General features: G+C 44.6%; 1 protein-coding gene across 6 annotated transcripts in view; it reads right to left on the bottom strand.

Moving 5' to 3' along the window:
* Window positions 1–4,228: 4,228 nt before the first annotated feature.
* The window catches only part of LOC122128479 (protocadherin alpha-C2-like), a 50,489-nt gene continuing 40,555 nt past the window's right edge, over window positions 4,229–14,162 (bottom strand). For 5 of the 6 annotated variants that reach the window (XM_031571880.1, XM_031571852.2, XM_031571879.1 and 2 more), the window contains exons 3-4: window positions 10,711–10,796; window positions 4,229–4,920 (exon numbers count right to left, since the gene is read on the bottom strand). In XM_031571880.1, coding sequence (XP_031427740.1) covers window positions 4,601–4,920; window positions 10,711–10,796 — 406 coding nt within the window. In that variant the 3' untranslated portion in view covers window positions 4,229–4,600. Of the gene's footprint in view, window positions 4,921–5,139; window positions 5,219–10,710; window positions 10,797–14,162 lie in introns of all 6 variants that reach the window. The other variant, XM_031571893.2, reaches the window with a different exon arrangement.

Here is a 14,162-nt window from a genome sequence, read left to right as displayed (position 1 = left end):
CGTCTCTTGCTGGTACCCAGAAAAAAAGAATACTCTTCTATCATACTGATAAATATGAATTGTGCTGCAAAGTGTACACTCCGTTTCAGTCAGATGACTCTTTGGTCCACTCCTCTTCAGCGCACAAATTCATGAGTTTATTTCCAGACAGAAGCGTCCCGGCTTGATTTCCATCCAGCCAGGCCCCTCAGGGAGGTGTGGCATTTAAAATAGATGCAGCGCCCTAGCATGCAAGCCCAAGCTGTGGCTAACACTCCACCTAAGCCAACCACCTCTCACTGTCAGTGCCTCTGAGCCTTCAGTCTGTGCTATGCTTTCCAGTCTCTGACTTCTGGGCTCATTGTCTCTCACATGGTATCTCACTGTGTGATGAAGTTAAATAACCTTCCCGTATTTGTGACCACCTACCAAGCCTTTTATTCACATACCATTGGGATGACTGTGCAATCAACAGGGTGTTGTCTAAAACAACAGACAAAGAACTTCCATTTGTGAATAAGCATCCTATTCTCTCTCTCTCTCTCTCTCTCTCTCTCTCTCTCTCTCTCTCTCTCTCTCTCTCTCTCTCTCTCTCGCTCTCGCTCTCTCTGTCTGTGTGTGTGTTTGTTTGTGTGTGTGTGTGTGTGTGTGTGTGCGCATGTGTGCACGTACGGTTTGTTTGGTTCCCTTCCTTTGTGGTTTCTGGATTCAGTTTCTGGATTTTGCATTTTCTGCCGTCAGTTTTGCTGTGCTGGCACTGAAACTTGAGTTGGCTCATACTAGACTGCAGTTGAGGACCCCACGGATTGTCCACAAGCTCTTTGTTTAATCTGCATCATTTGTAAAAGAAAAAAAAAATCAGCATTGCTGCAGAAGAGCTGCTAATGGCATCTATTTGCATGTCTACCATTGAAGAACTAAAACTGATGTTTTAGTGATATAACTCCCTCAGTTTAATTATTTTGTGTTGAAAGTCCTCCATATCTACTCCTACCTCCTACACAGGTCTCTACATACAGTCAGTTTATTGACCTCTCAATATGGTAATAGATGCTGTGCTGACAGGGTTTTTCATACATTTACTTGAGTTTGGTTTGGTGTGAGCCATTTGAGAACAGGTCTGTGACCGATCACAGTGACCAGGCCACAGATAAATGGACTGCCACGAGAGAAGAGAGAGGGAGTCAGTGCACAGTTGAGAAGCAAATCAACACTCAAACTCTGCTGTTTCAGATATTTATGAAAGAAAATTTATTTGTGATTTATAAACAAAACACGTTACCAGTATTCATAAAATAATAAAAAAGGAACACTATTTCACCAATACACTGATGATCCGGTGTACAAAAAGGTTATTTGACATGTCTGCACTGTCAGATTCAACAGCTTAGTGCCATCTAGGCACTAGTTAACCGATGAACATTCACTACACACAAGCAGAATATTTAAACTTGTTTTTTTTTTGTGATTTTCTCTTTTGAATCTTTTTTTTCACTCAATTTTTTTGTATTTTTTTTTCAAAGGTGGAAAGGGACATATATCATAGGTGTATATATGAATCAGTTTCACGTTACAGTGGTTGGTTGATCATGATTTCAAAGCTCAACACGCAACAAAGGATAGACTTCTATAATTCTCAAAAGAAAAAAGGTTTTCAAATAAAATGGTTTTGGAGCATAACACTACAGCATTACATATATCTAGAAGGTTAGATTAAGTTTACGTCAAAGGGATGAAACCAACATGACCTCTTTGTATTGAATGTTAGAATATTTATATGTGTGTGTGTGTTTGGGTGAGGATGTGAGCTTGCGTCCGCACGCGTGTATGTGCACGTGTACGCGAACATGTGCATCTGACTGTGTATGCATCTGCAGTTGGAGTGAATAATATGCTATTTAAATATATATACACATTTCAGTGGAGACGTTACCCATCCCCAATATTGTCATTTAATGCTTGAAAATAATGATGAAAAACATATCTATCTATATATATCTATATATAGTTTCTGTTTCATCTGCTTATAACATGCAAACAGCCACTTAGTGATCTGACGGCACACAACCACGTCTGGAGAGAGTTGCGGAATGATTGTGTGTGTGTGTGTGTGTGTGTGTGTGTGTGTGTGTGTATGCATGTGTGTATGTATGAGTGTGTGTTTGTGTGTGTGTCTGTATATGCATGTGTGTTTGTGTGTGTGTGTGTACGTGTGTGTGTGTGTGTGTGTGTGTAGAAGCCTGTACATCTACGTGTGTATTTATGTATGTGTGTGTATGTAAATCTGCATGTGTGTGTGTGTGTGTGTGTGTGTGTGTGTGTGTGTGTGTGTGCACTGAGTGTGTGAGCATGTGGTGGAGATGCAGTCATAGCAGCACTTCCATCACTTCCATACCTCTACTGATTGGTGAGAGCTGAGTAGGAAACATAGACAGGAGAGGTAAAGGTGGCGTAGAATGATCAGGGGGAGAAAAAGGAACCTGATAGAAACACTCTCACACACAAGACCTAATTCTCAAGATCTCTCACTCCCACACTGCTCTTGCTGAGGAGCCTGAGGATCTGTAAACTGCCCTCTCTTGTTTTCATTAAACCTGACCTTTTTTTCACCCCTCTACTTCTATCATTCTCCATGAAGTCGGATGGACCGATGCCTTGGATTGATTGCAAGGAGCTCACGGTTTATACCGGGGACGTCTTTGATAGTCTATGCATAGCATCTTGTTCCCAGGGCGTTGGCTGTGCATGATGGGAGAGACCCGGGGTGGCTTGTAGAGAGTGTGCTTTTGTCCCCTGATAGAGATCGAGGAGCTCAAAGGTGGAATGCTTTGAGACGTTCCCGTAACAGTGCTGAGGCTGAGCTGGAGTGGACAACAACGCACACACGTCATTGTCATAACTGTAATAGACATGCTAGGATAGATTACTTTTTCTTTGTCATTTTTTTTTTTGCCTCTTTCATTTGTCTAACAAGAGGAACAGAAGAGCACCGGCACGGCGAGGTGTTACTTGGAGAAGTTCCCTGAACGTGTCTATCACAGGGAAGAACGAGAGAGAGGAGTAAGGAAAGGCTTACAGCGACAGCTTACAAGCACTGAAGAAGGCAAACGACAGGCGGCAGGATGAAGGGACGGAGCCTTAAGAACAACTATCGAACATTCAGAACAGGAGCATGAGGGTGGGGGCGGGGCGAGGCGGGGGCGGGGCTTGGGGAGGTCGGACTCAAGCGGAGTTGAAGCTACAAGCGACATTCCTGCCATATATTACAGACTTGTGGAAGAGGCCTTGGCACCTCTGCACTGTGGCGGGTGTACAGCTGTACAGTGTCAGGTATTTTGAGTGTGTGTGTGTGTGTGTGTGTGTGTGTGTGTGTGTGTGTGTGTGTGTGTGTGTGTGTGTGTGTGTGTGTATGTCCCTCAACCCTGATACTCCAATGTGTGTGTGTGTGTGTGTGTGTGTGTGTGTGTGTGTGTGTGTGTGTGTGTGACTGTAAAAATGCCTGTGTGTGTACAGGCCTTTCGGAGGTCCAGTGAATGTCTGTCTGAGGTTTTGATCTTCACTTACTGTACATCTGCGAGTGTGTGTGAGTGTGTGTGTGTGTGTGTGTGTGTGTGTGTGTGTGTGTGTGCAAGTGTGTGTGTGTACGCATTTGTTTGTGCATGTTAGTCTCATATGCGTGTGGGAGTTCATTTACAGGTGGGCCTTCGTGCAGCCTGTACCCAGAGAACCCACCCTGTCTTGCTGCATTCTCTCTATGAACAGATCTGTGGTCTTATGCCACACTCTGTGCCCCTGGGCAGCACCATATTTGGAAACGCAGAGAACAGAATAGACCAGTCCCCCGAAATCCACTGGAACCCCAACTAGGTGCTACAATCTCATAGCTTTTGTTGAATGTTACACACACACCACTGTGTGTCCAGTTTGGTGATGTTTCCTCATTTCCATACCAAAGTTATTTTATAGCATAGAAATGTGGTGTTTCCACACAGACTTCCATTGCATGTCTATGTGGACGTCACTCAGTGTCTTTGAGATGCATCAGTCTACCTTACCCCCAATTATTGAACAGGGAAATACTGTTAGGGTAGAGTAAGACAGATATGCCAACATGGCCTGTGCTAGGGAAGGAGGGTTCATTTTCATGGTGAGACCAAATTTTGGCATGTCACCTCATCTCAGTTGCTGTATTGTTTTTCAAACACAGAAATCTTGTTTCTTGAATATAATGCAGACTCAAATGAGCACGGACAATCAGAATGGCTTGTATATGAAATTCAGTTATCTCCACACGACAATCTGATCAGAATTGCAGCAAGCAAATTCAGCTCTGTATTCAGAGAGGCAAGTAGTAACTTCTTATGGGGCTAAATTTAGGCTGTCTGCTTACTGGTTCAAGTTAGTTCATTGAAAAGGAAGGGGTACAGAGAGAGTGTCTTTTCTCAACAGAATTGAAGAGTGATTCGTAATCCCTTCGGGAGGCCTTCCCCATGGCGAGCTCTCCTCTCTGTAAAAGTTTTATTACATATTTGGTTGATTCTCTGTCTCTTTTAGGACACGTTGATATGTCATGTTGTTTTTTGTATTTTTATTTATTTTTTGCCATTGCCCCATTCTGCCTCTACTCTTCTCCATCGTCCTTCCCCTTGTCTTTCTTGTCCTTCTTTTCCTTCTTCTTCTTTTTCTTCTTCTTGGACTCTTCCTTCTTGCCGAATGTGATGAAGTCCCCCTTGTCGTCGCCGGTGCCTTGGTCCTGGCGGATGGAGATAATGGCTGGGGATCCCGGGATGATGAAGGCTTCAGGGGGGATCTCTCCTGGCCTCAGGGCCTGTGTCAGGGCCTGTGGGGGCATGTAGCCAGGTCCTGAGCCATAGCGGAAGTGCCAGCTGTTACTGTCGATCCCGGCGCCAACAGGGGGAGACACATCACCTCCATCCCCATCTGACAGAGAGAGAGAGGAAGAGGGAGAGAAAGGGAGGGAGAGTGATAGAGGGAGGGGGGAGAGAAAGGGGGAAATGAGAGTGACAGCAAAGGTGAAATGGAGAAATGGGGGGTGGGGGTTAGAGAGATACTGTTACTAAAAAGGCAAATGAGTATCACTTTTCACACATAGCATATACATACAACATATGCAGGAATGGATAGATTTTTTTCCCTAACCATCATTTGCTTCATCTCCCATAAGCAGTGTCCATCTGTGTAGACAGCTGCAAAGCACCGAGATCAACCTCCACTGGAGCTGGAGGCATCACACACACACACAGAAACACACATCAGACACAATTTCACTCAGACTAGAGTGAGAGCCAGAGGGAGAAGGAGCGAGTTAGACACAGCAAGACTTCTGGGAACAAATGAGGTCATACCAGAAAAGGCACAACCTGCTGCTTTTTTTTTGTTTGTAGTTCTTTCTTTGAGGGCAGGGGGGCAATGGAGGTTGCCCTAAATTAGGGATGCAATGTTGACTGGATGAGTAAAACTCAGCCATGAACCTCATTCTACGGAGAAGCCTTTCATATCCACACAGCAGGGGTCCTGCCACAGTGTAGAGAGCATTCACTGACATTTGTGAAAGAGAGATAGATAGAAAGAAAGGGGGAGGGAGAGAATGAGAGACGGAGTGAGAGTGGGACAGTAATAGAGAGAAAGAGAGAGAGAGTACTTTGTTCTCTACAGAGACACAGAGACACTTCTCTGAACTCCCACCAGTTTCCCTGTTTCTCTGCTTTGACCTACTTTCCGCCCAGTGTTTAATTTAGATCCAACTCTGGCCCTGTGAAAATATTCTGTTTGTTTTTTTCTCAGCCTGTCTGCAGGTTAGCCCGCTTTAAAATGTTCACTGCCTAAAAGGGTCTGTGTACAATGCTCTAAATATTTTTTTATAATGGCACTTTGGGGTTGAAGATAAGCCCTACGAGCAATAGGCATTCACATGTTTGTGTGTGTCTTTCTATATGTGTGTGTGTGTGTGTGTAACTGAACAATAATATTGTTCAATAAACTGTCATCTGTCTCACTTCCCACTAGTGTTTAATGTCCTTAAAAGTCTTGGCTGAGAGAGGGGTATGATGTCTTTATAATTCCCACATCAGCTTGTTGTTTATGAACTCTTGCGACACATTACTTGCACTTATTTCACACACTGCCCTTCAACCCCCGTGGACTCACTAGAAATGGCAAAAAAAAGCTTTTACTGGAACAGACAGCCACAGCCACACACACACACACACACGCACACACACGTACAGATGCTCATACACACACAGAGGCACTTCGTACACACAAGTACACACAAAGAGGCACTTTGCACATTCCCCAGGGCTGGCTGGATCTAATTTGGCTAGAAAGGTCAGATATTGCGGCGTAAAGCAATAAGCTCTCGTCTGCACCGGGGCCCAAATGAAAACAGTGTCCCAAGCGATGGAGTGTCGCAGAGAGGAGACCCATGTGTGCCTGACTTTAGTCATTCCTCACTTCATTTCCCACTTCCCCGCAGTGATTATGAGAAGGGCAGGGATTTCTGAGCCAGCGAGAGAGATGTTAAGAGAGAGGGGGAGATTGAGAGCGAGAGGGAGAGAGAGATTGAGAGAGGGGAAAACAGAAAGAGAGCAAGAAAGAGAGACGGTGTGTGTGTGTGTGTGGGGGGGGGGGGGGGGGGGGCATTCGTATTGCATGATGAAGCTGAATGTGATTTGCAAGGGAAGGAGATTTCATAGCAGCTTCAGATGAATGGACCTCCAGAGGCATTCTTAGGCAGGGGGGTGTATGTGTGTGTGTGTGTGTGTGTGTGTGTGTGTGTGTGTGTGTGTGTGTGTGTGTGTGTGTGTGTGTGTGTGTGTGTGTGTGTGTGTGTGTGTGTGTGTGTGTGTGTGTGTGTGTGTGTGTGTGTGTGTGAGTGTACATGAACATGAAAATGAATATGTATCATTTTGTGCCTGTGTGTAAGGATATGGGCTGTGTTGGGAGTTGCGTGTAGGATTAGGTCAGCTGTGAAGACTTCCTATCCACTCGGGGTCACCAGTGTGCGGTGCAGATGAGACAAATGAAATGACCCGCAGTATAATGCCAGCTACAGACTCACACATCAGCCTCCTCCACCACTGACACAAAAGGAGAGAGGTTTTATGGGGAAGAATTCACTACATTCATTTGTACATTTATTCGTTCATTCAGTCATTTACAGTACAATGTGGTGTATTTATGCATATTTGTGCATAATAAGAATGTATTGTGTAGTATAGATAGACTGCTAGTATACATAGTCAGCTACACTGACCCAATGCATTTAAAGCACATCACGTTAAAAATAAAGAATCTGGAAGGAAAAGTATTGGTTCTTGTGGTCTCCTGTGGTCCAATGAAATATTGAATTATTGTGATTCTCTCTCTCTCTCTCTCTCTCTCTATTATCCACACCATTGCAGCCTGTGAAAAGCCTGTTGAAGCACATACTGTCCTTTACACAAAGACATTCATACACACACATCAGCAGCATAAGCTGTCCTGCAGCAAAAATTCTAAGCTGAGGTGATAGTATCCAGGTTGCCATGGCTCCTAGTGAGGAGGTTACCATGGTAGCCTGCTGTCTGTAGGTTTTCCCTAAGTGTTCCTAGCCCAATTTCGACACCCAGTGTCCTACATTCTGACTTTTCTTTCTTTATATAAACCTGTGTCGCTCATTGACCTACAATTCCTGTGCTGTATGTCCCTCGGGAAAGGCAGAGGAGAGTGTGTGTGTGTGTGTGTGTGTGTGTGTGTGTGTGTGTGTGTGTGTGTGTGTGTGTGTGTGTGTGTGTGTGTGTGTGTGTGTGTGTGTGAACAAGAGTGTGAGACACACCTGTATGTGCACCTTGTAGTCTGAAAACAGAATGCTGTGGGGTAAGTGATTATGGGTAAACAGTTGGGTGTGAATGTAATAGAAAGAGGATGCGCAACTTCGTGGCTCAGTTCTCTAGTCTCTGTCTACCTATCCATCCTCTCTCTCTCTCTCTCTCTCTCTCTCTATCCCTCTCTCTCTCGCTCTTGCTCTCTTTTTACACTATCCTCCCCCTCCTTTGCTCTATCACTTCCATTCTTCCATGCCTCGTATGAATGGTTACCATGGAAACTGCCTCCTCCAGTTCAGTTCGCCTACTCCATGCTGATGGTGAATAGTACTGCTGCAGCAATATTTCTCTCAGTCTCTCTCTTTCTCTCTCTCTTTCTCTCTCTCTCCCTCTCTCGCTGACTTAAATGGTGTTGCCTAGCAACAAGACACACAGTGTTCCCTGGCAACAAGATCACCTCGGGGCCCTGCCAATCCTGACGATCCCTTTTTTTTTGGTCTCCAACCCCCAACATCCCCGCGACTCTTGTCTCTTCCCACGCACCCCTCTCCTCATGGTTCCACATCCCCCTAAATCACTGTCAGACTGGGGCAGACTCTTTATCTTCGCCTCTTAAAATGATGTCTCGTTTCGGTCCCACTTTGCGGCACGTCTTCACTCCTTTGTCTTGACGGTCCACTGTGGTGCCCTCTTCTCTTTCCCATTTTCACCTCCCTACCCTCCAGGAAAGACACCAAATCAATACTGTGGAAGATCCCTACAAGAGCCTAAAGCAAAGGCACATTTCAAGTGCACCTGCTCTCTACGCTGTACACCTTTTAATGTCCACACCGTAAACCCCTGTACCACATATCACTATAATATCACCAAATATACAGAATATACGACACACATGAACTACAACTGACCTCTATCTCCAGTGGTTAGAATGTCACATATTTCCCTGCTTTCCTAGTGTTTGGGTGTGTGAGAGATGGACCTTGGTCTGTAATGCATTCAGAAGTCTTTTGTAAGCAGAGAAGTGCATCTCTGTGCATTACTGCAATGGATTTTCTCTCAAACCACAGAGGAAGATTTTCATCTGTGCCCAAAACCCTCTGCAGGCAGGTACAGGGAAATCAATAGATCCTCCTATCTCTCTGTGCACCACTCTCCATCTCTCTCTTTCTTTCTTTCTTTCTCTCTCTCTCTCTCTCTCTCTCGCTCTCTCTCTCTCTCTCTCTCTCTCTCTCTCTCTCGCACTGTCTCTCTAGATTTATCTCTCTCTCTCCCACTGTCTCTCTCGATATCCCTCTCTTTCCCCCATCTCTCGATCAGAATGTCAATGTGACGCTCATCCACCACCCAAGAGGCCCACAACTTTATTTGACTTCTTCTAATGGGATGGGAAATCAATTGCTGTACCATCAAAGTCTGATCTCTGATGAGAGTGGCTCGGCCAACACTGGCATAACCACTCCTTTCCTCCCTCTCTCTCTCTCTCTCTCTCACTCACTCTCTCTCTCTCTGTCATTATGGCACCAGTACCATTTCTTTATCATCTGCTATCCCTTTTTCTTTCCTCCCAAGTCTCTGCCTTACTCTGTATCTCTGCCCTTCTAAGTCTTTCACTGGTTCTTCCTAAGTCCTGCTATCAAAAAATAATTTCCAGTGTACAAGGATAATTAAATCACTTTAATTAAAAGACCAGGTCTGAAGTTGATTAAAAATGTGTGTGCACGACCTCTCCCCTGCCCCCCTCTCAGAGCCAGTCGAGGTCAAGGTAAGATACCTCTGAGCCAGTGACCCTTTTAACAGAAGCAGTGACCCTTGTGATGAGGCCAAAACAGCTCAATAAATACAATCTGGGACACAGGGGCCCAAGCTGATTCACTGAAATCAATGGGCACATCACTGTGCTTAAAGTGACACAATAGAAGTCAGAACATCTTTCTTATAATGGGTTCAATACAATTGAGTCAATCATGGCAGAACCAAAGCCTGAGAACCATAACTGGCCAATAGATTACAGCTGATCAAATTGACTGATGTATGAAGAACCAGTGAGACTTTACAATGCTAAAGTCGTACTTACTCCTGTTTGTGTGTTGTGTGTACATTGCGGTTGTATTCTTAGACTTGGAATCTGTTTCACTCCACACCTACACTGTCACTGACGGCTCATCAGCAACAGAAATGGCAAAGATGGATTCCTAGACAGCTAGACTGCTTTTCTGCTCCAACAAAGCTGCTGGTTCCTTGCTCACAGCTGCTGCTATGGCATTTAAAATGTCACCAGGAAGTGTCGCCCTGCCTGTGATTTCTCCACCGTCATCAGAGGCTTCAGCTGGGCCATGGAGTGTGTCGGTGAGTCTCCCTGACAGGAGAGAGACTCCCCCCGCACTTTTTAACTCACACGGACTGACATTTATACAAACATGCACACACGCCCAGATGTACACACACACCCAAACACAGCGACACACGCCCACCAACACACACACACACACCCACCAACACACACACCCACGCCCACTAAGTAAATTATGATGCCTCTCTCTCTCTGTCTCTCTGTCTCTCTCTCTCTCTCTCTCTCTCTCTCTCTCTCTCCCACACGCACAAACACACTGACTCACTCATGTCTGGTCGAGCAGAATTATTCCAGTTTGACCTGGTTTAATGTGGGGTGCCTGGTTGAACTCTGACTGTATACAGGTTCACAATTGTCAACATTTTGGTGTCACTGAAAACCAGCTTATTGGATGAGCCAGGAGAGGTCTCATTCTGGGTTCACCCCCTCATCAGAAGTGCAGTGGCTCTAATGGCAATAACGCATGGAGCCGATTCCGTGCCATAGTACTAAATGGAGATGCCATCTCAATGAAATGATTGTTAATACAGTGCAGTGGGTGTTTGTAAGTCCTACCTGCAGCACTGGATACTGTAGGCCAGTTCTGCACCAGCATCCCCTGGGCCCCCTGGATCACAGAGGCCTCCTCCATTTGGACCGAGCTGCAACAGAGAGGAAACACTGAGTCAACCGAACAGGACAAGGAATTCCACTTCAATTAATAGAGATATGGAGTATGGATGGCATACATACGTCCAGGAACTAAATATGGATAAATTTTTCATATTCCTTGAAAATATTTTGCTTCTTCAAATTAGTCACCATTTTCTATCTTCGTGGTTAGGTGTAAGGTTTTCTTAATGGCCGTCGGCCATTGCACTGAATAATAAATATATAAATCAGCCAAAAGGCTGGACAGAGGAGTATTACAACAGAACACACGAGAAACTTGCAATCATTGCAATCATGAAAGCATTCAATGTTCTGCCAAATCAGATCACAAAGTAAATGTCAAACACTGTGCTCACAAACACAGCTGGTTGTATAACTATAAATAAACACCAAGTCCCAGTTTGTTTTCTTAACTGTGTGGTTCATCAAATGCAGGTTTGATGTTTGTTTTGTCACTACCTTTCAAACAACTCACAAAAAACAGATACACATACATATACTCATATTTAAGTGCACACACATCTCTAATTATCCAATGATTCCCCTAAGGTGATTATCCAGGTTTTAATCAGTTTATTTTTGGAAAACCTAGAGGCACTGAATATCAAGTGAATTTCACACATGTGTCCAAACACCATTTACTAATAGACCGTCTGGCTACAGCTAGATTCACAGGAACACTGTGTGTGTGTGTGTGCGTGTGTGTGTCTGATTATGCTGAGGTGCATATCAGGACTGTGTGAGGTGATGTGTCCCTGGTGTGTGTGAGATGATGCCCTGCGTAGCCGTGGGTTATTATGGTCTGTTTTTATATCACTCTGACTCCCATCACACGTGTGACCGAGAAGCAGAGTGACAGAGCAAACATCTGAGAGACACAGAGGAAGCGACAGCTGCAGAGAGAGAGTGACAGAGAGAGAGGGAGAGAGAGAAGAGGAAGGAGAAGGAGAAGGAGGAGAGAGGCATAGAAATAGGGAGAGAGAGGGAGGGGATGGAATGAAAGGATAGAAATGAACTAAACATTGCTGTGACAAAAATAAGTACTCCAGAAAATAGACAACTGAACATGACTTCAATTTCACAAACACTTCGTCTGTGAAGTGCTTTGCAGACATCTCTGTCTGTTAGGACTGCTTGGCCATATTTGGATATTTACTCATTGGCCTGCCTCTGGAGTGTCAGCTCGTGATGTCTTGCAGGTTTTAGGAAAAAATGAAGTGCTTGCTTCATGAACTGAATTCAGGTCACGTTGTGTTTCGCAACATCGTGTTTCCTTGCAGTTCGGTGTTTTGCAATACTGACACAAAACCAACTGAAATGGACTAGGTGGCCAAGAACACATTAAGTGCTGAGAAATGTTCATGGGAGGGATTACTTGATTACTTCCATGTGAATACTTCATTTGTTGCGTGACCTGTTCGATTAAAATTTGTTCTGCTCATAGTCTCATTTGAGCAGGATTAAATGTGAGAAACTTACAGTAACCCGTCGTCCCCCTTTCTCTCTCTCCGTCTCTCTCCATACCCCTCTTTGCTCTACCTCTATCCCTCGTCCTATCCCCCTATTCTCTCCCTCTGTCTGTCTGTCTCTCTCTCTCACACACACACACACACACACACACACACACACACACACACACACACACACACACACACACACATACAAACACTATATCCACCTATGCATAATGGGTGTACTGCAACTGCATGATCTGTAAGTGTCAAACAGCAGCAAGCTCACTGGGGCCTCTGCAATGCAGCAGAGGGTGTGTCCACCCTACAAAAGCTCCGTCTCCCTCTCACACACTCAATGCTTGGATGTGTATGCCTGTGTGTGTGTGTGTGTGTGTGTGTGTGTGTGTGTGTGTGTGTGTGTGTGTGTGTGTGTGTGTGTGAGAGAGAGTTTTCATAATACATTGGTGAGCATGGCAAGTAAGCCTTGTGCATATTTACATGTGGCATTCGTACAACATGTTGCATTTGTGTGTGTGTGTGTGTAGGGTCTGTATATGCCTGTGTGTGTGTTTGTGAGAGATTATCATTCTAGCGTGGTAGGCCACTGTTAAGCCAGTTACAGACAGGGCTAGATGGTGCGGTATGGATTTGGCCCTCATCTGGCCCAGGTCCATTTCAGTGTCAGCTACCTGGGTTCATGCCACACAAGCTGCATCTCCCTGGCAACCAATGAACTATAAAGGCCAGGATGGATCTGGGCCTTGTGCGCATGTTAGTCGCATTGTCTACATCAGTATTGCTACAAAATGCCCTGTCATCTGCACTGAAATTGGATGAATCAAATTGTCATGAATCATGAATTGCATCTCTGCCCTTTACTTGCAATACAATACGCTATATATTATAGATATATATCTACTGGCGAGTGCATATTGAAGCCTTTCTACTGTCAACAGACGGGTGCTATAAATATTATCTATAAATGTGTGAGGGGCTGCTGAGGACAAGGCAAGCCACTGTGTGGCTGAGTGGCTGTAAATGAAGTGTTTCTCTTTGGGTGAGTGCTGATGTGAGATGTCCTCTCCTGTATCTGTTAACACCTTCTTCGCTTCACAAATACACAGACTCCATATAAACATACACAAGACACAAACAGACACAGACACAGACAGACACACACACACACACACACACACACACACACACACACACACACAAATATATACTCAGCCACACTAACATACGGACAAACACACAAACACACACACACACACAAACACACACACACACACACACACACACACACACACACACACACACACACACACAGCCACCCCCAAAACTTGCCCTAGGGTTGCCCAAATCGCAGTCAACTGGATGAAGCACTGAAACAGACAGTGCCCTGCCTCTCGGTCAAATTGAGTGAGTGTATTCTCATGTATGCAGCTACAATATTAAACTCAGAGTTTGTGAAAGACAGAGAGAGAGCACGGGCATAATTGATATGTAGACGGCACAGTGTTTGAGAACATGTAATCTCCATCGGTGTTTGGTTGATGTCCTCTGTTTATACATGTGTATGTTTATACATGACACATACAGGAATATAACTAGATTCATCAGTGAATGTGGTTGGTCTATGTTTATTGTATATGTCAAAATATGTGTGTTTGTAAAATTTGGGCGTATATATGTAGGTCAGCAGATTTGTGAAATGTGTGCTTGTTTGTAGCATGTGTAAAGTGTGTTCACAGTAATGTCAACTGTATTGTATTTCATATCTGTGTGATAACTAATGTGTGTGAAGTTTTTTTGAATGCGTGTGTGTGGGTGCACATGTATGTGTGTTCACGTGTGTGTGTGTGTGTGTGTGTGTGTGTGTGTGTGTGTGTTCAAGCATAG

The sequence above is a fragment of the Clupea harengus genome, chromosome 8 (genome assembly GCF_900700415.2).
Source record: "Clupea harengus chromosome 8, Ch_v2.0.2, whole genome shotgun sequence".
Taxonomy (NCBI): domain Eukaryota; kingdom Metazoa; phylum Chordata; class Actinopteri; order Clupeiformes; family Clupeidae; genus Clupea; species Clupea harengus.
The sequence above is the reverse complement of the archived record's forward strand: the minus strand, read 5'-3'. Positions and strand labels throughout refer to the sequence as shown.